A 25,604-nucleotide genomic window follows, 5' to 3' on the forward strand; every position below is an offset into this window, starting at 1 on the left:
CGGTTTATCTAAAGCGGAGAGGAGGACGCTGAGATCACACAACATGATGCAACAGCAGCCCATCTACAACCCGGTGAGAAGCAGCTATCCCACCCCGTTGTTACTCTTCGCTAGTCGGTCCCACGCCCTGATCGTGGCCGCGACCCTTCTCTCCTTGTTTCTTCCACTTTCAAGGGACACTAGACCAAGTGAAGGACCCGTTGGGTCTGTTCCCCCAACGGCGTTTTGCGGGCGGGGCTGCGGCATGAAACTCACATTAACCACCCCCCAAACACACAGGTGGAGGGGGGGGGGGATGTGAAGAGGGGAGGGAGGGGAGCGGAGGTGGAGGAAACGGGACAGATTTGGGAGGGAAAGGAGAGCGGGGTAGGGGGTGAGAGAGGGGGATGGGGAGGGGGAGAGAGGGGAAAGAGTGGGGAGGGAGAGTGGAGGGGGAAGAGGTGGAAGAGTGGGGAGGGAGGTGGAGAGGGGTAGGGGGAGTGATGGAAGAGGGACAGAGGGGTAGGAGGAAAGGGCGGGTGGAGAGAGGGAAGGGGGTGGTGTAGAGAGGGAAGGGGGGTGGGGGAGAGGGGTGAGGAGAGGGAAACATAGAACCATTGAAATTAAGTGCAGGATTAGGCCATTCGGCCCTTCGAGCCTGCACCACCATTCAATATGATCGTGGCTGATCATCCAACTCAGTATCCTGTACCTGCCTTCTCTCCATACCCCCTGATCCCTTTAGCCACAAGGGCCACATCTAACTCCCTCTTAAACACAGCCAATGAACAGGCCTCAACTACCTTCTGTGCCAGAGAATTCCAGAGATTCACCACTCTCTGTGTGAAAAATGTTTTTCTCATCTCGGTCCTAAAAGATTTACCCCTTATCCTTAAACTGTGACCCCTTGTTCTGGACTTCCCCAACATCTGGAACAATCTTCCTGCATCTAGCCTGTCCAACCCCTTAAGAATTTTGTACGTTTCTATAAGATACCCCCTCAATCTTCTAAATTCTAGCGAGTACAAGCCGAGTCTATCCAGTCTTTCTTCATATGAAAGTCCTGACATCTCAGTAATCAGTCTGGTGAACCTTCTCTGTACTCCCTCTATGGCAATAATGTCTTTGAGCATTGGGCATTGTGACATCACACGATGGAACGTTCACCATTGGCTGGGGCTCCTGCAAAGGCATATGTAAATGGATGCATTCCGATTGGACATCTGTGAGCATTGGGCATTGTGACATCACACGATGGAACGTTCACCTGGGGCTGGGGCTGGGGCTGGGGCTGCTTCTATGGGTGAGAAGCCAGTTTAGTTTTGAAATTTTGGGGGGGGGGGGGGGGGGGGGGAAGGATTTGATTAAAAACGTGTACTTAAACAAGACGAAATGTAATGAGGAGCGGATACTTAGAAAGAAAAGTGAAATCTCTACCGAAATGGAAAAGACGTCGGCGATTCTGCGTCTGGTTTCGGAGTTGCAGGGAATCAAAGGAAGAAAGGCGGCCGGCAGCCGTCCATGTAAATGCATCCATTCCAATTGGACATCTGCGAGCATTGGGCATTGTGACATCACACGATGGAAACTAATCAAAAGGCAGAAAGGCAGCCGGACGGATGGCACGAGAGTTTTATATATTAACTAGACCAAGTGCAGACCCGTTGGGTCTGTTTCCCCAACGGCGTTTGCGGGGGGGGGTGAGAAGAGGGGAGGGAGGGGAGAGGAGGAGGAGGAAACGGGATAGATTTGGGAGGGAAAGGAGAGCGGGGTAGGGGGTGAGAGATGGGGAGAGAGATGTGGGGGAGGGGGGATGGGGAGGAGGGAGGGAGGGGGAGAGGTGTGGGGAGAGAGGGGAAAGAGTTGGGAGGGAGAGTGGAGGGGAAGTGGCAGAGAAGTGGAAGAGTGGGAAGGGAGGAGGAAAGGGGTAGGGGGCGTGATGGAAGAGGGACAGAGGGGTAGGGGGAAGGGGGTGGTGGTAGAGAGGGAAGGGGGGTGGGGGAGAGAGGGATGGGTGGGAGAGGGAGAGGGGTGAAGAGAGGGAAACATAGAAGCATAGAAATTAATTGCAGGAGTAGGCCATTCGGCCCTTCGAGCCTGCACCACCATTCAATATGATCATGGCTGATCATCCAACTCAGTATCCTGTACTTGCCTTCTCTCCATACCCCCTGATCCCTTTAGTCACAAGGGCCACATCTAACTCCCTCTTAAATATAGCCAATGAACTGACCTCAATTACCTTCTGTGGCAGAGAATTCCAGAGACTCACCACTATCTGTGTGAAAAATGTTTTCCTCATCAGTACTAAAGGATTTCCCCTTTATCCTTAAACTGTGACCCGCTTGTCCTGGACTTCCCCAACATTGGGAACAATCTTCCTGCATCAGACAAATGCAATTCAGGACTTTTCTCTTCACAAGCAAAGTCAGAATGACGGTTAGTGAAGAATTCGAATAATCGCTGAGCGTTCAGATGCTGCGCGCGCCTTCTGCACCAAAGGGGGGGGGGGGGGGGGGAGCGTGTGTCGTCACACACAAAGATCTTGTAGCGGAGAGCTCCGCTATAAGATCTTTGGTCACATACTAAGCACGCGCCTCCACAAACAGATGAGCGTCTTCTTGAATGGAGAGCGCGTGGCCGCCTCCACAAACAATCACACACACTGTGGACCCGCCCCCACAAAAAATATTGTGTGAGGAAGGGGAGGAGGAGGGTGGAGAGGGAGAGGGGGAGGGGGAGGGGGGGGGGAGAAGAAGAGGGGGAGGAGAGGATGGGGAGAGAGGGGAAGGGGGGGGGGGGGGGTTGGAGCGGGCGTGCATGAGTCGAGAGAAGAGAGAAGGGCAGAGAGAGAGAGGCTGGTACAACAACAAAAAAGCTGGATAAACTCAGCGGGTGCGGCAGCATCTATGGAGCGAATTGAATGGTCAACGTTTTTGGCCGAAACCCTTTTTCCCGGGTTTCGGCCAAAAACGTTGACCATTCAATTCGCTCCATAGATGCTGCCGCACCCGCTGAGTTTATCCAGCTTTTTTTATGTCTACCTTCGATTTTCCAGCATCTGTAGTTCCTTCTTAAAGACAGAGACTGTGCACGGTAAGGGAATGAGGAGGGAGAGGGGGAAGAGTGTGGAGGGAGGGGGAGAGTGGGATGGGAGGGGGAGAGGGGTGGGGGGAGAGAGGGGAAAGAGTGTGGGGGGGGAGGGGGGGGAGAGAAGTGGAAGAGTGGGGAGGGAGGGAGGTAGGGAGGGGGAGAGGGGTAGCAGGAGTGGTGGAAGAGGGACAGGGGGAGGGGGTAGAGAGGGAAGGGGGGTGGGGGAGAGAGGGAAGGGGGGTGGGGGAGAGAGTGATGGGTGGGAGAGGGAGAGGGGTGAGGAGAGGGAAACATAGAAACTAAGTGCAGGAGTAGGCTATTTGTCCATTCGAGCCTGCACCACCATTCAATATGATCATGGCTGATCATCCAACTCAGTATCATGTACCTGCCTTCTCTCCATACCCCCTGATCCCTTTAGCCACAGGGGCCACATCTAACTCTCTCTTAAATACAGCCAATGAACAGGCCTCAACTACCTTCTGTGCCAGTGAATTGCAGAGATTCACCACTCTCTGTGTGAAAAATGTTTTTCTCATCTCGGTCGTAAAAGATTTACCCCTTATCCTTAAACTGTGACCCCTTGTTCTGGACTTCCCCAACATCTGGAACAATCTTCCTGCATCTAGCCTGTCCAACCCTTTAAGAATTTTGTAAGTTTCTATAAGATACCCCCTCACTTTTCTAAAATCTAGCGAGTACAAACCGAGTCTGGGGCTGATTCTACGGGTGAGATGCCAGTTTAAAAAAAAAAATTTGGTATTGGGCATAATACGGCATTGGGCATTGTGACATCACACAATGGAAACAAATCAAAATGCAGAAAGGCAGCCGGACGGCAGCCGGACGGTGGCACGAGAGTTTTATATATTAAACTAGACCAAGTGCAGACCCGTTGGGTCTGTTTCCCCAACGGGGGGGTGAGAAGAGGGGAGGGAGGGGAGAGGAGGAGGAGGAAACGGGATAGATTTGGGAGGGAAAGGAGAGCGGGGCAGGGGGTGAGAGATGGGGAGAGAGATGGGGAGAGAGATGTGGGGGAGGGGGAATGGGGAAGATGGGGAGGAGGGAGGGATGGGGAGAGGGGTGGGGGGAGAGAGGGGAAAGAGTGGGGAGGGAGAGTGAAGGGGACCTCAACTACCTTCTGAGGCAGAGAATTCCAGAGATTCACCACTCTCTGTGTGAAAAAATGTTTTTCTCATCTCTGTCCTAAAGGATTTCCCCCTTATCCTTATACTGTGACCCCTTGTTCTGGTCTTCCCCAACATCCGGAACAATCTTCCTGCATCTAGCCTGTCCAACCCCTTAAGAATTTTATACGTTTCTATAAGATACCCCCTCAATCTTCTAAAATCTAGCGAGTACAAGGCGAGTCTATCCAGTCTTTCTTCGTATGAAAATCCTGACATTCCAGGAATCAGCCTGGTGAACCTTCTCTGTACTCCCTCGATGGCAACAATGTATTTGAGCATTGGGCATTGTGACATCACACAATGGAACGTTCACCAGGGGCTGGGGCTCCTGCAAAGGCATATGTAAATGAATCCATTCCGATTGGACATATGTGACCATTGGGCATTGTGACATCACACAATGGAACGTTCACCAGGGGCTGGGGCTGGTGCTGCTTCTGTGGGTGAGAAGCCAGTTTATTTTTGAAATATTGGGGTGGGGGGGGGGGGGGGGAAGGATTTGATTAAAAACGTGTACTTGAACACGACGAAATGTAATGAGGGGCGGATACTTAGAAAGAAAAGTGAAATCTGTGACATTTCCCTTTTTAAGTATGCAGACGATATGGCCCTGGTGGCCCACATCAAGGATCACACTTCTCTGGCTGCCTACTATCAGCAGGTCAACACCCTGATGCTGTGGATCAAAGAGAGCTCTCTGGAGCTTAACATCTCCAAGACCAAGGAGCTGTGTTGTGGGGGGAGGCGAACATCTTCCCCCCAACCTCTCTTTGAACCTCTGAGGCTGAATGGGCAGACAGTTGAGCAGGTAGAGGCCTTTAGATACCTGAGCACAGAGATTGACACCCGCCTGTCCTTCTCCCAGCACACAGACTCTGTGTGCAAGAAGGCACAGCAACGCCTGTTCCTGCTGAGGAAACTCAGGAGCTTTGATGTCAGACAGGACATTTTAACAGCTGTCTATAAATCACTTATAGAATCTGTACTCACCTTTAACATCACATCCTGGTTCACCCTCACCTCTGTCAAAGACAAATCAAAGCTTTCCCGGATCATTAATCAAGCAAGCAAAATAACTGGCAAAACTCAAAATCAATTATCAGTACTCCACACCCAGGCAGTTAAAAGGAAAGCCAACCTCATTACACAGGATCCCACCCACCCCCTGCACAAGTCCTTCCAACTTCTGCCATCAGGCCGCCAATATAAAGTCCCCCTATCCAAGAAAAACATCCACAAAAACTCATTCATACCCATTGCCATAAACAGTTTAAATAAAAAATGAACAAGGGACAAATTAACCCTGACGCACTGTCACTTTACACGTGTCCACAACTTTTATCTTGTCTATATTTACAGTTTTTAATCTTTATACTTGCTTTTAAGATCTATACACACTGTGTGCTCGCAGAAATCTGTGTTGTATGACTGCTTATCAGTACATTGTCCTGGTTGTATGTTGAGCCACGTCAAAGAAGATTTTCTGTTACGACAGACAATAAAGTTTTCTGAATCTGAATCTGAATCTGAATCTGAATCTCTACCGAAATGGAAAAGATGTCGGCGATTCTGCGTCTGGTTTCGGAGTTGCAGTGAATCAAAGGAAGAAATGCAGCCGGCAGCCGTCCATGTAAATGGATCCATTCCGATTGGACATCTGCGAGCATTGGGCATTGTGATTGGACATCTGCAAGCATTGGGCATTGTGACATCACACGATGGAAACAAATCAAAAGGCAGAAAGGCAGCCGGACGGCAGCCGGACGGATGGCACGAGAGTTTTATATATGAACTAGACCAAGTGCAGACCCGTTGGGTCTGTTTCCCTAACGGCGTTTGCGGGGGGGGGGGGGGGGGGGCTGCGGCATCACACTCACATTAACCACCCCCCAAACACACAGGTGGGGGGAGGGGAGGTGAGAAGAGGAGAGGGAGGGGAGAGGAGGAGGAGGAAACGGGACAGATTTGGGAGGGAAAGGAGAGCGGGGTAGGAGGTGAGAGAGGGGGATGGGGAGAGAGACGTGGGGGAGGGGGGGATGGGGAGGGAGGGGAGGATGGAGGGAGGGGGAGAGGGGTGGGGGGAGAGAGGGGAAGGAGTGGGGAGACGAGGGGGAAGGGGGGAGAGAAGAGGAAGAGTGGGGAGGGAGGAGGAGAGGAAGGGGGAGTGATGGAAGAGGGACAGAGGGGAAGGGGGCGGGGGAGAGAGGGAAGGGGGTGGGGTAGAGAGGGAAGGGGGTGGGGGAGAGAGGGAAGGGGGGTGGGGGAGGGATGAGGAGAGGGAGAGGGGGAGAGTAGTGGGGAGGGAGGGGTAGCGGGAGTGGTGGAAGAAGGACGGGGGAGTGGTGGAAGAGGAACGGTAGGGGAAGGGGTGGGGGAGAGAGGGGAAGGGAAGGGAAGAGAGGGGTGGAGGGGGAAGAGGGCTGGGATAAGGGGAGAGAAGTGGAAGAGTGGGGAGGGAGGGGGAGGGGGAGTGGTGGAAGAGGGACAGAGCGGTATGGGGGAAGGGGGCGGGGGGAGAGAGGGAAGGGGGAGGGGAGAGGAGAGGAGGAGGAGGGAAAGGGACAGATTTGGGAGAGAAAGGACAGTGGGGTAGGGGGTGAGAGAGGGGGATGGGGAGAGAGATGTGGGGGAGGGGGGGATGGGGAGGGAGGGGAAGAGGGAGGGAGGGGGAGAGGGGTGCGGGGAGAGAGGGGAAAGAGTGTGGAGGGAGAGGAGGGGGTGGGGGGAGAGAAGTGGAAGAGTGGGGAGGGAGGAGGAGAGGGGTAGGGGGAGTGATGGAAGATGGACAGAGGGATAGGGAGAAGGGGGCGGGGGGAGAGAGGGAAGGGGGTGGGAGAGAGGGATGGGAGAGGGGTGAGGAGAGGGAGGGGGGAGGAGAGAAGGGGGAGAGAAGTGGAAGAGTGGGGAGGGAGGGAGGGGTAGAGGGGTAGCGGGAGTGGTGGAAGAGGGACGGGGGAATGGTGGAAGTGGAACAGAGGGGTAAGAGGAATGGGTGGGGGAGAGAGGGAAAGGGAGCGGAAGAGAGAGGGGTGGGGGTGGGAGAGGGGTGGGGTAAGGGGAGAGAAGTGGAAGAGTGGGGAGGGAGGGGTAGGGGGAGTGGTGGAAGAGGGACAGAGGGGTAGGGGAAGGGGGGAGAGAGGGAAGGGGGTGGGGTAGAGAGGGAAGGGGGGTGGGGGAGAGAGGGAGAGGGGTGAAGAGATGGAAACATAGAAACATAGAAATTAAGTGCAGGAGTAGGCCATTCGGCCCTTTGAGCCTGCACCACCATTCAATATGATCATGGCTGATCATCCAACTCAGCATCCTGTACCTGCCTTCTCTCCATACCCCCTGATCCCTTTAGCCACGAGGGCCACATCTAACTCCCTCTTAAGTTCCGATTGGACATCTGTGAACATTGGGCATTGTGACATCACACGATGGAATGTTCACCAGGGGCTAGGGCTGGTGCTGCTTCTATGGGTGAGAAGCCAGTTTATTTTTGAAATATTGGGGAGGATTTGATTAAAAACGTGTACTTAAACACGACGAAATGTAATGAGGAGCGGATACTTAGAAAGAAAAGTGAAATCTCTACCAAAATGGAAAAGATGTCGGCGATTCTGTGTCTGGTTTCGGAGTTGCAGTGAATCAAAGGAAGAAATGCAGCCGGCAGCCGTCCATGTAAATGGATCCATTCCGATTGGACATCTGCGAGCATTGGGCATTGTGACATCACACGATGGAAACTAATCAAAAGGCAGAAAGGCAGCCGGACGGACCGCAGGCGACAGGCACAGACTCTTATATAATAGATAGACTAGACCAAGTGCAGACCCGTTGGGTCTGTTTCCCCAACGGCGTTTGCGGGGGGGGGGGGGGGGGGGGTGAGAAGAGGGGAGGGAGGGGAGAGGAGGAGGAGGAAACGGGATAGATTTGGGAGGGAAAGGAGAGCGGGGTAGGGGGTGAGAGATGGGGAGAGAGATGTGGGGGAGGGGGGATGGGGAGGGATAGATAGATAGATAGATAGATAGATAGATAGATAGATAGATAGATAGATAGATAGATAGATAGATAGATAGATAGATAGATAGATAGATAGATAGATAGATAGATAGATAGATAGATAGATAGATAGATAGATAGATAGATAGAGCAAAGTACTTCTACTTTATGATCCAATAATTACTATCATATCATGTTATTTAATTCTTTGATTTTGTTTTGATACTCCGGTCAGCTTTTTCTTTTATTTATCCAGGTAGCCATGGAAGGGGTGTTAAAACTTTTCTAAGCAACTAATCAGCAATTCTTGTGATAATAGAATGTCAAAGATGCTGAACGTGGTTAATAATGTGTTTCTGGATGGTCAAATATCTCAACAGCTGACCATGCATGTTTCATGAACTTGGGATGTTGATGCAATCACTGAAACAAGTTGCGATAGAACAAATATTCATAGAATCATGAAGAGCAGAAACAAACACTCCAATCCACCGCATCCATACCACCGTGATGCCTATCTATGCTAATTCTATTTACCTCCACTAGGCTCATAATCCTCAACTTTCCTGTCCAAATTTCTCTTAAACATTGTAATTGCATCTACCGCTACTAACTGCTCTGGCAGCTCATTCCAGGTAAGCACCGATCCTCTGTGAAAAAACATGTCTCTCAGATCACCTTTAAATTTCTCCCCTCTTATCTTTAGTCTATACCCTCTTTGACTGTCCTATTCATCATTAGGTCTGTTTCCTGTAATGGAGTAATGGCTTGCAAACTCACCAAAATGATCTCTCAAAGATAACAAAAGCAAGTCCCAGTCCCCTTCTACTCTGTAGGGACTGAGTTAATTAAATATTTCGTGGGGAATTCAACAGCATTTACTGTAACCATTGCACTGAGTTCAGTTTTGTTGGACCTTAGAATCACACAGAACTTTCCCCTGGCTGAGAACACAAGGCAACAGCCAGAGAGTTTTGTCTTTGTGGGATATCACTTAAATCTCTTGTCAGAAAAGCCTTTGGCCTGAACTGGAAAGTATTCAGCAAAGGTTTACAAGAAAATAGCCAGGATATGAGGACCTGAGCTATAGGAAGATATTAGTCAGGCTAGGACTTTATTCCTTGGAGTGTAGAAAGTTGGGTTGATCTTGCAGGTGTGTAAAATTATGAGGGGGAATAGATAGGGTGAATGCACACTCATGCACAGTCTTGGCATGGATGAATTGGGCTGCAGGGGCAGTTGTTGCGCTGCATGACTCTATTTCCTACTAAGGGCCCTGTGTCACCCGCACCTTCCAATTCCAGATGCTTTTGTCCCTCCTGAATGATCTGGGCTGTTTTACCTCCCTGCAAGAAAACCAATAAAGCAGGTTGTTTTTTTGCAATCATATAAAACGTATTCAACGAGCAAGATACAAATAATATTTTATGTGTACATTTCTTAGTAATCTTGTTTCAGCGAGCAATTATGATTATGGATCCAGTTAGGGAGCGTTACTATTCCAGTTAGGGAATGTTAATTGCTTTGATATAGTTTAACTACAGATAAATCAGGTGAAAGGGTGAATTCTTCTTCCAAGGCCAGTCTCTGTCTCTGCCAGGATGCATCTTTTCAGCAACTAATACACAAGCACTGCTAATTAAACTTAATTTTGAATGCCAGCAGAAGGAAATTGATCGCCAACGCTGTAATGTTTTATACAGTAATATCGCATTCTACACATCTGAATTAAATGCAAGGTATCAATTTGAGAATCATCACACCTGTATCATGAAATCAAGGTCTCCGCTTTTGTGGAAAGGCCAGGGAGATTAGATTGGACCTATTTTAGCACAGAGCTGAACACTGTCTTTTCCTGTGTAAGAAGGAACTGCAGATGCTGGTAAAATCAAAGGTAGACACAAAATGATGGAGTAACTCAGCGGGTGAGGCAGCATCTATGGAGAGAAGGAATGGGCGATGTTTCGGGTCGATACCCTTCTTCAGACTAAGACTGAAGAAGGGTCTCAACCTGAAAACATCGCCCATTCCTTCTCTCTCCATAGATGCAGCCTCAACCGCTGAGTTAGGGGGCGCCGTCCTGTGTGGTACGGCTGCCGTCTTTCACTCTTTTCGTCTGCAGCTGTTCGTCTTTCACTCTTTTTTTTATTTTTAGTGAGTTTTAGTGTTTTGTTTTTGGAGTTCTAGTCTTTTTTATGTGGGGGGTGGGGGGGAGGATGGGGGAAACTACTTTTCAGGGTCCCTACCTGGTCGGAGAGGCAGCTTTTCTCCGGGCTGCACTTTCGACCCGTCCTTGCGGCCTACCAGCGGGCCTGGAGCAGCGTTTCCTGAGGGGACTGCCCAGAACCTCGGCTTCGGCGGCGGCACAGCGCTGGAGCGCTATTGCGGAGCGGGCGATGCCTTGCCCGGGTCGCCGCGCTGGAGCTCCGGTGAGCTGAAGACCGCGATAAAATCATCGCGGAGCTGCGGGTGGCGGCGCTGAACTTTACATCGGGAGCCTGGGATCTCTCAGCAAGATCACCAGTGGTGGAGCTCCATCCGGCGTGGCCTTGTCGGCTTTGGAAGCCGCGGTCACCGGTAAGGGAAGCAGCCGTTCCAGGGTTCCCAGGCCGCTGAGAGGATTCTCCTGACGCCGGAGCACCATCACCCGGCGAGAACGGCCTGGAACATCGGGCCTCCGTAAAGGCAACTGTGGAGGCCCCAATAGGCCCGACTATGGGTGGACATTGGATGGGGACTGGACTTTGTGCCTTCCCTCATAATGGGAACCATTGTGGGGGGATGTTTTTATGTTCAAATTTCTTTATTACTGTAATGTCTGTATTCTTTCTTTATGTGCTGCATGGCAAGAAGCATTTCACTACACCTAGGTGTATGTGACCAATAAAATAACCTTTGAACTCCAGCATTTTGTGTCTACCTGTCTTTTCCTGTTCATATAATCTTGATGGTGGGGCAGCAAGTGGATAAGCTGGTGTCTAAATGGATGTCCAGATTTCGACCACAGTTCTGGGCAGCCCCACAAGTGTTGCGTATCACTGACTTACACGAATTATACCCAAGTTTAAGACACAACACAGATAATGGATTGAACGTGGGACTGATTTTCATCTTGGTGTTACAGACTGCCCAGCTTTGTTGCATCATGTGTCTTTAACCTGCCAGGTTGCCCAGAGAGGTACATGTTGTGGTTCAACTTTACATTGAGTGTCTCGTCATGTTAATTATCAAGGGTAGAGGAAAACTAGGGAATGGTTGGCCTCTTGCCCAACACTAACAGCATCAAACTGGGAACCGAGTGGCGATCAGGTTGGCACCCACTGCATATAATAACTAATATAGAACTGCATGATACTAATACACTGGGTCATTATAAACTACAGCTGGACCTGCAAACTACTCTGGTGCACTAGGACCAGCCAAAGCCAACCTGCTGGGAATCAATGGCGTTGGTTCATGTACCAATGCAAAAGTGACGTTGACCTTTGTTAAAATGAGTTCTTTTTGCCAGTCTAATTCAAGAAAACTTGATTCAAACCATTGCTGCTAAAATCAATTCTTTATTCTGACAGCGCTGGATAATTCTTTAAACCTTCCAACACAGAGTTAGAAACTCTGGAGCAGGTCTAAAGAACTACTGACTTTGGCATAAATGTAACACATTATATAGGTAAAAGACAAGGATAGTACAAAAGGAGTAGCAAACTATTAATCAATCATTATGGTTTACCATACATTTAACTTATTTGCATTAACCAATAAACTAAATCCTTTCCATTGATTGACAACACATATAGTCACATGATTTTCCCTTTTCCAGCCCCTTTACAACCTTCTTCCCCTCTGTGGTTTCTTCAACCTCTTTGCTCAAAATCATTTTATTTCAATAAAGTAAAACCACAGATATAAAACTAATTCTCACAGAATACTTTTCAGAATATACACATAATATAGCAATCACACAACACATACATACAAAACATATTTTCACTTTTGGAAAAGAAAGTTATTTCTAAAACTTCCGATTTAAACAAAGTCTAATACTTACAATTGTAATTAAACACAATACACTTCACAATTAATTTCCTTACAACCACATAGTTAAAATACAGTTACTTATGGATTACAAAGATTAAAGATGAGTTTTGCCCCATTCTTACAAAGTGGTAAAGACTTAAGTTATTGCTAATCACACAATTCCCAACTCCAGCCACATTAAGGCCACTAATTGTCTTGATTGCTTCGTCCCAAGCTCGGGTCTAATTTCATTTTGTATTACAACCTCCCCCTTCTATCTCTGGAAGAAAATAATATAAAAGCCTCTTCACTAAAAGCATTCCTCACAACAAATGAAAGATTATCAAAGCAGAGTTACTTTCTCAGTTTCTGGTAACCATAAGAAATCCTTTAGCAAAGGTCACACAACCATCACCTATGCCTTATCTCTTATCCCAACATAAACACATTTAAACAGCACAAACCATCTCACAGACTAGTATCTACCCTTGGTGCCTACAATCCAACATAGGCAACCATAAATCGCCTTAAATGACACACCCAAACTCTGAGATGTGTCACAAAGGAAGAAGGATGGTGCCCATGTCATGGAGAAAGCCCATTAACAACCTCTATTATAAACACCAACCTAAACCATTACAACTTCTCACAGCATGATTATTGCTTCAAAGCAATAAATATAGATATGCCTATTCAGATCAACCTTTCCATGTTATGATAAGCCATCTGTTCTCCTGTGTGTGTGTTCTTTGTTCTTTATTTCTTTGTGGAGGCATGTATTTCTGAAAGCCCCAACTCCAAGCTCTCCTCTTGCAACTTAACACAAGTTCCTTAAGAACTTATCATTTGAGCAATTTTATTATATATTTCATCATTCCCTCTTCTGGTCATATTATGACCACTAATAGGATAATAACACAGCATAGATTCATCAGCATTGGCTTATTAGTCATCCAAGTTTATTCCTAACCTCAGATGCTTTATAGCCCCCAAAACCCGGACCACTTAGGTCGACAGGTTGGCTTGTTGACACCAATGCTGTTCCCTACTTCTCGGCTGTGCTTCATACCCTAGCCCTTAGGGTGCTCAACTATTCTAGGCTTCATACCACTAGTCCATCTCCAATTTATTCATTCTAATACATTTATCTTCTAACAATTCTTTTTCAACCTGCGCATTTACCATCCTTTCAACATCCTCATCCTTCAACATTGGAATTTCTTCTTCTTCTAGATGTTGCAATAATATTTTCTCACCAGTTTCCACATTACCCAAGGCTGTCATTAGTCTAGCACTAATAATCTAACAATAACAATTCCCACGAACAAACACAAAACCACTATTGCTGCTCATATGGCCATACCAATGATCCAATTCTATAACCATATAACAATTACAGCACGGGAACAGGCCATATCAGCCTTCCTAGTCCCATCTACCTGCACTCAGACCATAACCCTCCATTCCTTTCCCGTCCATATACCTATCCAATTTATCTTTAAATGATAAAATCGAACCTGCCTCCACCACTTCCACTGGAAGCTCATTCCACACAGCTACCACTCTCTGAGTCCCCCTCATGTTACCCCTAAACTTCTGTCCCTTAATTCTCAAGTCTTGCCCTCTTGTTTGAATTTTCCCTACTCTCAATGGGAAAAGCTTATCCACGTCAACTCTGTCTATCCCTCTCATCATTTTAAAGACCTCTGTCAAGTCCCCCCTTAACCTTCTGCGCTCCAAAGAATAAAGACCTAAATTGTTCAATCTTTCTCTGTAACTTAGTTGCTTAAACCCAGGCAACATTTTAGTAAATCTCCTCTGTACTCTCTCTATTTTGTTGACATCCTTCCTATAATTAGGCGACCAAAATTGTACATTGCGTAGCCTCACAACCCGGGTAAGAATGCTCATTGTCACGAGGTAGTGGCAAACAGTTAGCCGGTGGGGCTAAGGTCTCATCATAAGGGATGGTGACAGTTACTAACAGTTGACATATTACTAACCGTTCAGTCCTCCTCCCTTCTGGAGACACTGCAAATAGGCTATTGACTGATTTCATAGCAGGGTCACACACAGTTTGTCCTTTACCAAATAATTCATTATGGGCTTGTCCAAACATGATAGACTCTCTTTCTTCCAATGCCCGTTTTTACTGTCTCTTTTGCTCATGTCCTTTCTTCTGTAACCAAAGGTATACCTCTAATGCTTCTCGATAGCATAGTCCATCATACAAATGTCCCTTTGCCGAGTTTTCTTCCAAGGGATTCCGTCTGCAGAAAAAGTCAAACTTGCACCCTCGAAACTAACAGGGTAATTCCCACAGGTGTCGGTTATCTAAGTCTACCTGCCGATCGGGCTGACGCAGTATCCCATTGCAATAGTCAATCTTGGTGACATTTCAGATTCCAAAGGCATCCGGGCCATTGCACTGTACCACATCTCCTTTGCAGAGGTGAAAGATTCTGCTTAATTGTCCCAGGACACATCGTCAAATTTTTCCTTCATTTCCCTCCATCTGTTGTAGCATCAGGATGCAGAGCAGGATGAATCGCCTCATTTTAATTTATCTGGAATAAGCAAAGGCTCACAAAAAGCTCATTTCTTACTTAATTAGCTTAAACAACTATTCACTCAATTTAAACGTCCTTCAGTCAGTCAGTCCAGTAATCAGTCTCATATTCGTAACCATATGGCAAAATAAGGATTCAAAAACTAAACTTATTAAGATTCAAAACTAAACTTATAATGATACAACTAAACTTATAATGATACAACTTCCAAGCAAAGCAGAAATGTAAAAACTAAAAAACTCTTGAGTTGAAAATAAAATTACTCTTCTTCCCCCCCTTTTGATTGGGCTCCCCAATCAATTTGCAGTGGTGCAGATGAACCCATGCAGCACGACCCTCGACCTTGGCAGCGGTCGGAGTGGTGAGGATGACCTAGAAGGGACCATCCCAATGTGGGTCCAAGTGCTTACGCATCCAGTTCCTGATCAGCACATAGTAGGTATGTTGCAAAGCCTACCTGAAGCGTCGCTGAAAATCTGTCGCTGCGGGTGTGCGCGATTTTGGCGCCGTTTAGAGGGGGGCGGGTTTAAAACGCGATTTTCTCTAGGCTGTTCAAATCGAAGATGTTCAGCCTAGTTAATTATTAACGAAAAATTGCTGGAAGACCCCGTCGCAAAAGCTATTATTAGTTTTAAAGGCCTCGTATAATAGTTATAGTAGTTTAAAAATCAACCTCTAAACCCGCGACCACCGACAGCCGTCAGGGTCCCATAGAGCAAACCACAGAAGGTATGTAGCTTATTTTTACATTAAAAAGGGCTTCTTAAGATCCCTTTATACAAAGTTTAATATTGCGAGAAGCTCATTTTGAGCCCATTATATCCCGCAGTATTTTTCTGGGCATTTGAGGGCACAAATCTACCGCAATGTGAACGTTCTAAACCAGCGCGTTCACAGGATCCCACTAGAAAGCTGATTTAAAATGGACTTTAATTTACAGCAATTGAACACTAATTTCCTTCCATTTGGCCTATAAATTAATGTAAATGAGATTTAAAAATCATGTTTTATTGTGAATTATTTATGAATATTATTTGCACACTTAGGCTATTTAAAAATGTTAATCATTTATTAAGAAATGGATAGATGTTTAGATCTAGTAATTGAAGTTTGAAATTAGCTACACTTGGGTAACTAACTAATTATATGCTTTAATTTCAGGTCATCCAAGTAAGATTATTTTATATTTGTTTCAGAATGGTTCAATCTATGATAACTGAAAATTTCATTCAGTTCTCTTAATTTTTAAGAAAGTTATGGGCTTTTGACTGTCCACGATCACAGCTTTTTTGTTACGTCCATAGAAAATCAATAGGGAACAAGATGCTAATTTCCGAGTATGAAAATGGCCATAACTTTTTAAATACATGAGATATGAAAGTGAATTAGGTGTCAAATTAAACTTCTTTTTATGCTTTATCTGATGGGATAAATTACAGACTTGATTTTTTAAATCTCAAAATTTTGTAACATTGCTACACATAGCAACCTGGCTCAGTATTAGATGGAACTTTGAGTGCTGGTGCCACACCATATGCAACCCTGACCTGTAAATAAGTAGTTCGCAAAGCACAGGTTAGAGTTAATACATAGGATTTCCGCAGGCGTTATTCTTGCTGTACCAGATGGATTGGTCTGTATTCTTATTCTGCCCATCTTCTATAGTTCTCCATACTATCCAATACACTGTCTGTTTCTGAAAATTTCAGCAAACAATCCAATCAATCCACTTTGAAATCTCAGCTGGATTGTCACATAATACTGTTTGCATCTTAAAAACAGGTAAAATACGACGGATTAAAATAAACCCAACAAACTTTCAATTTTTCTGTCAAACAGGAGTGATCAAAGATGTTATATTCCAGTGATTTAGCAAAAGATCACTTTAACTCATGACTAACCCATTATCAATCAGTTGCCTTCTTCCCTGGCTCCATTGATTTATTATTAACCTCACAGCCGAGGGTAGCTGTAAAAAACTTCACCCCCCTGCTTACAGTTTTTTTAAAGGGACACACACCTACACTTATAACATGTGATTTACAACAAATAAAAGACTTAACTTCAGCATTCATTCAAAAACCATAATGCTACCACCCACATGAGAGGCGTTTACACTAATTATTCATTTACTAAAAACATAAATAATTACAAAAACATACTTATAACACTGACATCTTTCCAACTCAATGTAGTCCATTTGAAAGGTCTCAAAGGGACCTGCTGGTAAAGGAGTCTTAACTGGTTCACAGGGCAAGCCTTTACCTGGATTATGCTGCTAGCAAATCAGACATCGCTGGCTGATACGCTGGGACAAGTCAGAAGTTTCAGATGCCACCAGGTCTCTAAAAGCATATCACTTACAGCCTTGGTCCCACAATGAGTTGCAAAGTGTACAAATTCAATAACCCACAACGCAAGCTCATCAGACATGCAAGTCTGTCTGGCAGGCGTAACCCATAAGCTAGTGACAGGATCGTACAGACAACCCTGGTCCTGTCACAGCTGTTTTACCTTTGCAGGAGCGTCCTCCTGTATTTGAAGTACTTCTTGGATGGTTGGCATTCCTTTTTTCGAGGGAGACTTATTCCTAGTATAATTTTTAGTCTGCCTCATCATGTGGGGCCCAACAATTTGGTGACTCCTAAAAGCTTTCTTAGCCGCCTCGTCGGCAAGGCGATTTCCTATGTCTCTGGGGCTTTAACCTATAGTATGGACTCTAACTTTGGCACCAGCATGCTGACTGGGTAACTGAATGGCCTGTAGTAAATTAGAAATCAATTTTTGTGAGACATCACTGCCCCTGAAGAGGTTAGAACCCCCCCTCTTACATAATTGTCCATATCATGGACCACTCCAACAGCATATTGGGAGTCTGTGTAAATATTTACAGTAAGTCCTTTGGCCAGGGTGCAGGCTCTAGTCAGCGCAAATAGTTCGGCTTGCTCACATTCGTTATTTTTTCTAACCTTTACCTGGGTTTCTCTGTCTCCAATAGGACAGTTTTTCCAAAAGGCTTTCACAGCTCTTGACATGCGGGCCGGTGAAGACTCTGACCAATCCACATTATTGGTTTTAATAGCCATTGGGACGCTGGAAGGCAAACAGTTCATAACCATAGCACAAAACTGTGGCCAGTCATTAATTTGCTGATACTGAGTGTCACCCGATTGGTTACCGTAGATGGTTTTAAACCTTTCCAGAAAATCTTCTGCAGCTTCTCCTTCCTCTGGTTTCATATCCAAAACCTTTCGATTGGCTGCTGGAGAGTGAGGCCCACGGCTGCCAACATAAGCTGTAATCGATCCTCTTTGTTACCTGCCCCTGGGTGTGCCGCCACTAGGGCTGCATGGTTGTTATAGGTTAAATGAACCAAGAATCTGGCTTGGTGCACTATCGATTTCTGATTCTGTCCTAGGTAAATTTGGTTAAATTCCTGTCACCACTGACTGGGGCTCAGACTTTTCTGATTTTCCCATGCCTCCCTTTCGCCTCCCTCTGCTAATTGAAGGCCAACCATTTAAACTGTGCAGTCCCTTTTTTTTTTTAACCTTTTTCCTTCTCTCTCTCTTTCTCCTGTCGTTTATTCCTTTTGTGTGCACACTCTCGTCTCAATACCTCAACATTAAATTTATATCTAATTCCTCCTCACGCCAATTTCGCCATAATTCAATCAATTTATTACTACTATATTCACAAACACTTATTCCATACACAGTATTAATATTCTTACACTTTATTCTTACAGCAATATAATAATGACGTTAACGTTATACTATTTCTTATTTAGCATCCATGGATTTTCACTGGATCCGAATTCAATTGTTTTTAATTACTTCGCACCATTCCAAATGGTCGAGATTAATTTAGCACTGTCAGTGTTTAGCCGACCCTGTTTCCAAATCTTTAACTATCTCCTGCTATTCCAAATTGTCAGGATAAATTTATCCAGTTCAGCCATCATTTACCATTGATCATTCCCAATGAATCATTCCCAATGACTAAGTCTCCCCATTCCCAATGGACGAGTCTGTTCAAAAGTCTATCTTACCAATCAACAAGGTTTGTTAGACTGACCTGATTCTGTCAGGATCCCGTTCAACACAAGAATGAAGGGTCGACTACGTAGCGATATACGGAGAAGAGGAAAACAGAGTGGTGTTTAACTACTCACTTCTGCTTGGCCAATTCCTCTGATCCAATCAGTGCGCAGTTTGACGCTTATTTTCGTTCCTCGTGTTGTCGGTGAACCGTCTGAATCCCATCCTCGTCGCCAAATGTTAAAATGAGTTATTTTTGCCAGTCTAATTCAAGAAAACTTGATTCAAACCATTGCTGCTAAAATCAATTCTTTATTCTGACAGCACTGGATAATTCTTTAAACCTTCCAACACAGAGTTAGAAACTCTGGAGCAGGTCGAAAGAACTACTGACTTTGGCATAAATGTAACACATTATATAGGTAAAAGACAAGGATAGTACAAAAGGAGTAGCAAACTATTAACCAATCATTATGGTTTACCTGCAGCTGTCTGTCTTTTCATCTTTTTTTTTTTTTTTTTAGTTAGTTAAAGTGTTTTTGTTTCTGGAGTTCTAGACTTTTATATGTGGGGGGTGGGGGGGGGGGGGAAGGGGGAAACTACCTTTCAGGGTCCCTACCTGGTCGGAGAGGCAGCTTTTCTCCGGGCTGCAGCTTCGACCCGTCCTCGCGGCCTACCAGCGGGCCTGGAGCGGCGTTTCCTGTCGGGCACTGCCCAGAACCACGGCTTCGGCAGCGGCACAGCGCTGGAGCGCTATCGTGGAGCGGGCGATGCCTTGCCTGGGTCGCCGTGCTGGAGCTCCGGTGAGCTGAAGACCGCCGAGTACAACATCACGGAGCTGCGGGTTTGAGGAGCGGCCAGCTGCGGGCGGCGGCGCAGAATTGTACACCGGGAGCCTGGGATCTCGCGACGAGATCGCCAGTTGTGGAGCTCCAACCGGCGCGGCCTTGTTGGCTTCGGAAGCCGCGGCCTCCAGTACGGAAGCGGCCGTTCCAGGTGTCCCAAGCCGCTGCGAGGATTCTCCCGACGCCGGAGCAACATCACCCGGCGAGAACGGCCAGGAACATCGGGCCTCCGTAGAGGCAACTGTGGAGGCCTCAATGGGCCCGACTATGGGTGAACTGGGGTTGGGGACTGGACTTTGTGCCTTCCCTCATGGTGGGAGCCATTGTGGGGGGATGTTCTTTATGTTTAATCTCTTATTAATGTTATGTCTGTATTCTTTCTTTATGTGCTGCACTGGCAAGAAGCATTTCACTACACCTAGGTGTATGTGACTAATAAATAACCTTTGACTTTTGACTTTTGACTTTGACCATACATTTAACTTATTTGCATTAACCAATAAACTAAATCCTTTCCATTGATTGACAACACGTATAGTCACATGATTTTCTCTTTTCCAGCCCCTTTACAACCTTCTTCCCCTCTGTGGTTTCTTCAACCTCTTTGCTCAAAATCATTTTATTTCAATAAAGTAAAACCACAGATATAAAACTAATTCTCACAGAATACTTTTCAGAATATACACATAATATAGCAATCACACAACACATACATACAAAACATATTTTTACTTTTGGAAAAGAAAGTTATTTCTAAAACTTCCGATTTAAACAAAGTCTAATACTTACAATCGTAATTAAACACAATACACTTCACAATTAATTTCCTTACAACCACATAGTTAAAATACAGTTACTTATGGATTACAAAGATTAAAGATGAGTTTTGTCCCATTCTTACAAAGTGGTAAAGACTTAAGTTATTGCTAATCACACAATTCCCAACTCCAGCCACATAAAGGCCATTAATTGTCTTGATTGCTACGTCCCAAGCTCGGGTCTAATTTCATTTTGTATTACAACCTCCCCCTTCTATCTCTGGAAGAAAATAATATAAAAGCCTCTTCACTAAAAGCATTCCTCACAACAAATGAAAGATTATCAAAGCAGAGTTACTTTCTCAGTTTCTGGTAACCCTAAGAAATCCTTTAGCAAAGGTCACACAACCATCACATATGCCTTATCTCTTATCCCAACATAAACACATTTAAACAGCACAAACCATCTCACAGACTAGTATCTACCCTTGGTGCCTACAATCCAACATAGGCAACCATAAATCGCCTTAAATGACACAGCCAAACTCTGATATGTGTCACAAAGGAAGAAGGATGGTGCCCATGTCATGGAGAAAGCCCATTAACAACCTCTATTATAAACACCAACCTAAACCAACTACTACTTCTCACAGCATGATTATTGCTTCAAAGCAATAAATATAGATATGCCTATTCAGATCAACCTTTCCATGTTATGATAAGCCATCTGTTCTCCTGTGTGTGTGTTCTTTGTTCTTTATTTCTTTGTGGAGGCATGTATTTCTGAAAGCCCCAACTCCAAGCTCTCCTCTTGCAACTTAACACAAGTTCCTTAAGAACTTATCGTTTGAGCAATTTTATTATATATTTCCTCACCTTCACCCACTCAACAAAATGGATTCCGTTGATTGATGTGAAATGGATGTTCAACTATGTATTTGTAAATGATGGAAAGACCACGGATCTCGAGTTTAAGTCATCTTTAATTATAACATATAGCAGAGCGGTACAGCAAGTTGTTAGTTCATCACTACTGCTTCCAAGACTACTTAATGTAGGAAGTGGGTGTTAATATAAAGTGGACAGTAAGGTGGGGTTAATGATGCTACATTATTCTGATTGGTTCACATGCAATAACCAATCTACAGGATTGATCACCAAATAAGTAGAGGGTTAAAAATGAGAATTTGGGAAGATTATGCTGATTTTGTTTTCTGGATAAAGCAGATTGTTTACTTCAAAACATTAGTACTGCACTAAAGAAAGGCTGACGTCATCAATGACTTCCAGTTGATTAATCTGGTTCAGGGGCTCCAGCCTGTGGTTGTAGTTGAAGAGGTGCCTTCCATTGACAGAGACTGCGTAGCAGCTTGATTGAACCATGATCTGCACCTGCCAAGAAAGAATTACAGATAAATCATAAAGGTCTTTAACTTAAAGAACATTTTCTTGAGAAAGAAAGAACTGCAGATGCTGGAATTTGGAACAAAACACAGAGTGCTGTAATAGCTGAGCAGGTCAAGCAGCATCTGTGAAGGGAACCCTTCTTCAGACTTTGAGTCCGAAGAAGGGTTCCAACCCTAAACATTGTTCGCAGACGGCACCACTGCAGTTGCAGTTGAACGTCGCAGCGGCCTCTGCAGTCCGTCTGTCGTTTTTTAATTTTTGTCTCGTTTGAATGTAGTTTAAAGAGTTTTTTTTTAAACTGGGTATGTGTGTGGGGGGCGGGGGGTGGGGAAACTTTTAAAATATTTCCCCTGCACGGAGAGCCCGACCTTTTCTCTGTCGGGTCTCCGTTGTCGTTGGGGCCTAGCACCGTGGAGCGGCCTCCAACCGGAACGACCTGGGGCTCCAGTCGCGGAGCTGCGGACCCACTTACCATCATGGAGCTGGCCGAGTTCGGAGCGGGAGGAGCAGTGTTGGCGCGCTGCTGCGACCCGACCCCGGATATTCGGAGGCTCCAACCGCAGGTCTGGTGGACGGTGACACCGGGAGCCCGCGGGTCCCTGCTGGGAGACCGCTTTTCGGGGCTTCCGCAACGGCGACTTCTCCCGCCCGAGTTGCGGAGTTGAAAATTACCTGGAGCGGGGCCTTACATCGCCCGGCGCAGCTTTAACGGCCGTGGGACTTGTTAGTGCACGCCGGGGGCTCTAACACCTAGACCCGGAGCACGGCCTTGCATCACCCAGCGCAGTTTTAATGGCCGCGGGACACTTACCATCACCCGCCGGGGGCTTTGACTCTGACATCGGGAGGAGAATGAGGAGTGCAGGGGAGAGATAAGACTTTGCCTCCATCACAGTGAGGAGGAGATTCACTGTGACGGATGTTTGTGTAAATTGTGTTGTGTCTTGGTTCTTTTTCTTGTGTGTATGACTGCAGAAACCAAATTTCGTTTGAACCTCAATGAGGTTCAAATGACAACAAATAAATTGTATCAATTGTATCATGCATCAGTAGGCCGGATAACAAATACTGACGAGACTGAGTACAGGAAGGAGTTTGAGAACCTCGTAACCTGGTGCCTAGACAACGACCTTTCCCTCAATGTCAGCAAGACAAAGGAGGTTGTGATCGACTTCAGGAAGCAATGCGGTACACCTACATTGACGACGCCAAATTAGAAAAGGTTGAAAGCTTCAAGTTCTTAGGAGTAAATATCAACAGCAACATGCCCTGGTCCAGGCATATCGAAGCAATGACCAAGATAGCACACCAACGCCTCTACATCCTTAGAAGGCTTAGGATGTTCGGCATGTCCCCAACATCTCTAACCAGTTTCTACTGATGAGTCATAGAAAACATTTTATCAGGGTGCACCACAGCATGGTTTGGGAACAGCTACATCCGAGACCGCAACAAATTGCAGAGAATTGTGGATGCAGCCCAGACCATTACCCAAACCAACCTCCCTTCCATTGACTCCATTTATACTTCGCACACTGCCTTGGCCAGGCCACCGGCATATTCAAGGATCAGTCTCATCCCAGTCACTCCCTCTTCAACCCTCTGCCAATGGGCAAAAGATACAGATACAGATACAAAAGATACAGAAGTGTGTAAAACGAATACCGCCAGATTCAGGAATAGTTACTTCCCAGCTGTTATCAAATAATTGAACCTTCTGATCACGAACTAGAGTGCGGTCCAGAACTACTATCTACCTCATTGGAGACCCCTCAGACTATCTTCAATCTGACTTTACTGAACTGTATTTGAATTTCACCAAATGTTATTCCCTTTATCCTGTATCTGTACACTGTGGATGGCTTGATTGTGATCATGTTTGACTGAACGTTATTGACTTCCACCACAGTGAAGAATGTTGATTCCACTGTGGTGGATGTTCATGTTATATTCTATTGTGTATTGTGCTCTTTTTGATTATGTGGTAAATCAAATTGCACTGTACCTTAATGGGCGCAATAAATGTGAAATTCAACTTGAACTTGATGTTTAGTCTTTCCGCTGACTGGGTGGCACTCAACAACAAAAACCGAGAACAAAGTGGACTGTTCACTGAGAACACAGGGGGACCTAGCAGGGGACTGCCGAGACTGTCGGGGGACCCAGTGAGGGGGCCACATGCAACCGCAAGCTTGGTTCAGATGGCACAATGGGCTAAGTGTTCGGCTGGCAACCGGAAGGTAGCTGGTTCGAATCCCGCTTGGAGTGCATACTGTCGTTGTGTCCTTGGGCAAGACACTTCACCCACCTTTGCCTGTGTGTGTCCTTGGGCAAGACACTTCACCCACCTTTGCCTGTGTGTGTGGATGTAATTATGTGAAGCACTTTGGGGTCAATGCAAGTTGACTAAAAATGTGCTATATAAATAAAGACATTTAATTTAATTTAATTTGGTTCGCCACTGCAAAAAGGTAAGACTGGTCATTGAACTTTTTGTAACTTTGTTGGCATCAGAAACATGGCAACACTTTGTGAGATCTACCATATGATTTTACCAAAGTGTATGTAAAACAAATAATTTCACTGTACCTAGGTAGAAGTGGCAATTAAGTGTCATGGAATCATTGACTGAATCTCATTCAATTTCTGCTACTAATAACCAAAATGCCATGGTGAGATATGAAGAATGATCTCTTAGTTTAGTTCAGAGATACAGCATGGAAACAGCCCCTCTGAGTCCATGCCAACCATCGATCACCAGTTCTATGTTATCTCACTCTCTCATCCACTTCCTACACACACACACACACATGGGGCAATTTACAGATATCAATTAATCTACAAACACATAATACTTGGGATGTGGGGGGGAAACCAGAGCACCCAGAGGAAACCCACAAGGTTAAAGGGATAAGGTGCAAACTCTGCATGGATAGCACCTGAGGTCGGGATAGAACCCAGATCTTCGGTGCTATGAGGCAGCAGCTCTACTAGCTGCACCAGTGTGATGCCCTTTTTATTTGTGACAATCGCACAAGGACTACCGTTTCACGTTAAATACCGTAAGGACACGGTTACCACACTCTGGATATCTTTCCCGAGCTGGAAATAGTCAACAACAGCGTAACCAGGGTAAAAGCTGCTGACTCGAGGGCAGCCGCCTAATCTACAGCATGCCTGCAAACTCCGAGCCTGGGTCCTGCCCAGGAGGATGACGTACCTCAAACGTCTGGCCAGGCACAAATGGGTGGAAGGGCAAAGCTCGCTCCTCTGTACCCCATTCCTGCTGGATTCTGCTGTTCCGCACCACAACTTTTTCATTGAATCTTTGACCGATGTGCAGGGCAATGTTATCCCAGCAGTTCGCCATCAGATTAATGGAAAACCTTGAAAAAAAGAAAACATCCATGACGGTAAGTAATTTGGTTTGAGGACATTAGTAATTTGTTCCATTAGACATTTGTTCCAGGTGTCAACTGCTCTACATCGGTGAGACCAAGCGTAGGCTTGGCGATCGCTTCGCCCAACACCTCCACTCACTTCGCAATAACCAACCTGATCTCCCGGTGGCTCAGCACTTCAACTCCCCCTCCCATTCCGAATCCGACCTTTCTGTCCTGGGCCTCCTCCATGGCCAGAGTGAGTCCCACCGCAAATTGGAAGAGCAGCACCTCATATTTCGCTTGGCGAGTTTACATCCCAACATTGATCTCCAATTTCA

General features: G+C 45.9%; 1 protein-coding gene across 1 annotated transcript in view; it reads right to left on the reverse strand.

The window, feature by feature from the left end:
- Positions 1 to 21,566: 21,566 nt before the first annotated feature.
- Positions 21,567 to 25,604, reverse strand: part of LOC116967734 (galectin-8-like) — a 26,025-nt gene continuing 21,987 nt past the window's right edge. Inside the window, exons 7-10 of the mRNA XM_033014341.1 lie at positions 25,104 to 25,269; positions 24,945 to 24,985; positions 23,889 to 24,033; positions 21,567 to 21,868 (exon numbers count right to left, since the gene is read on the reverse strand). Coding sequence (XP_032870232.1) covers positions 21,722 to 21,868; positions 23,889 to 24,033; positions 24,945 to 24,985; positions 25,104 to 25,269 — 499 coding nt within the window. The 3' untranslated portion in view covers positions 21,567 to 21,721. The remainder of the gene's footprint in view (positions 21,869 to 23,888; positions 24,034 to 24,944; positions 24,986 to 25,103; positions 25,270 to 25,604) is intronic.

The sequence above is a fragment of the Amblyraja radiata genome, chromosome 41, assembly GCF_010909765.2.
Source record: "Amblyraja radiata isolate CabotCenter1 chromosome 41, sAmbRad1.1.pri, whole genome shotgun sequence".
In the NCBI taxonomy this organism is placed as follows: Eukaryota; Metazoa; Chordata; class Chondrichthyes; order Rajiformes; family Rajidae; genus Amblyraja; species Amblyraja radiata.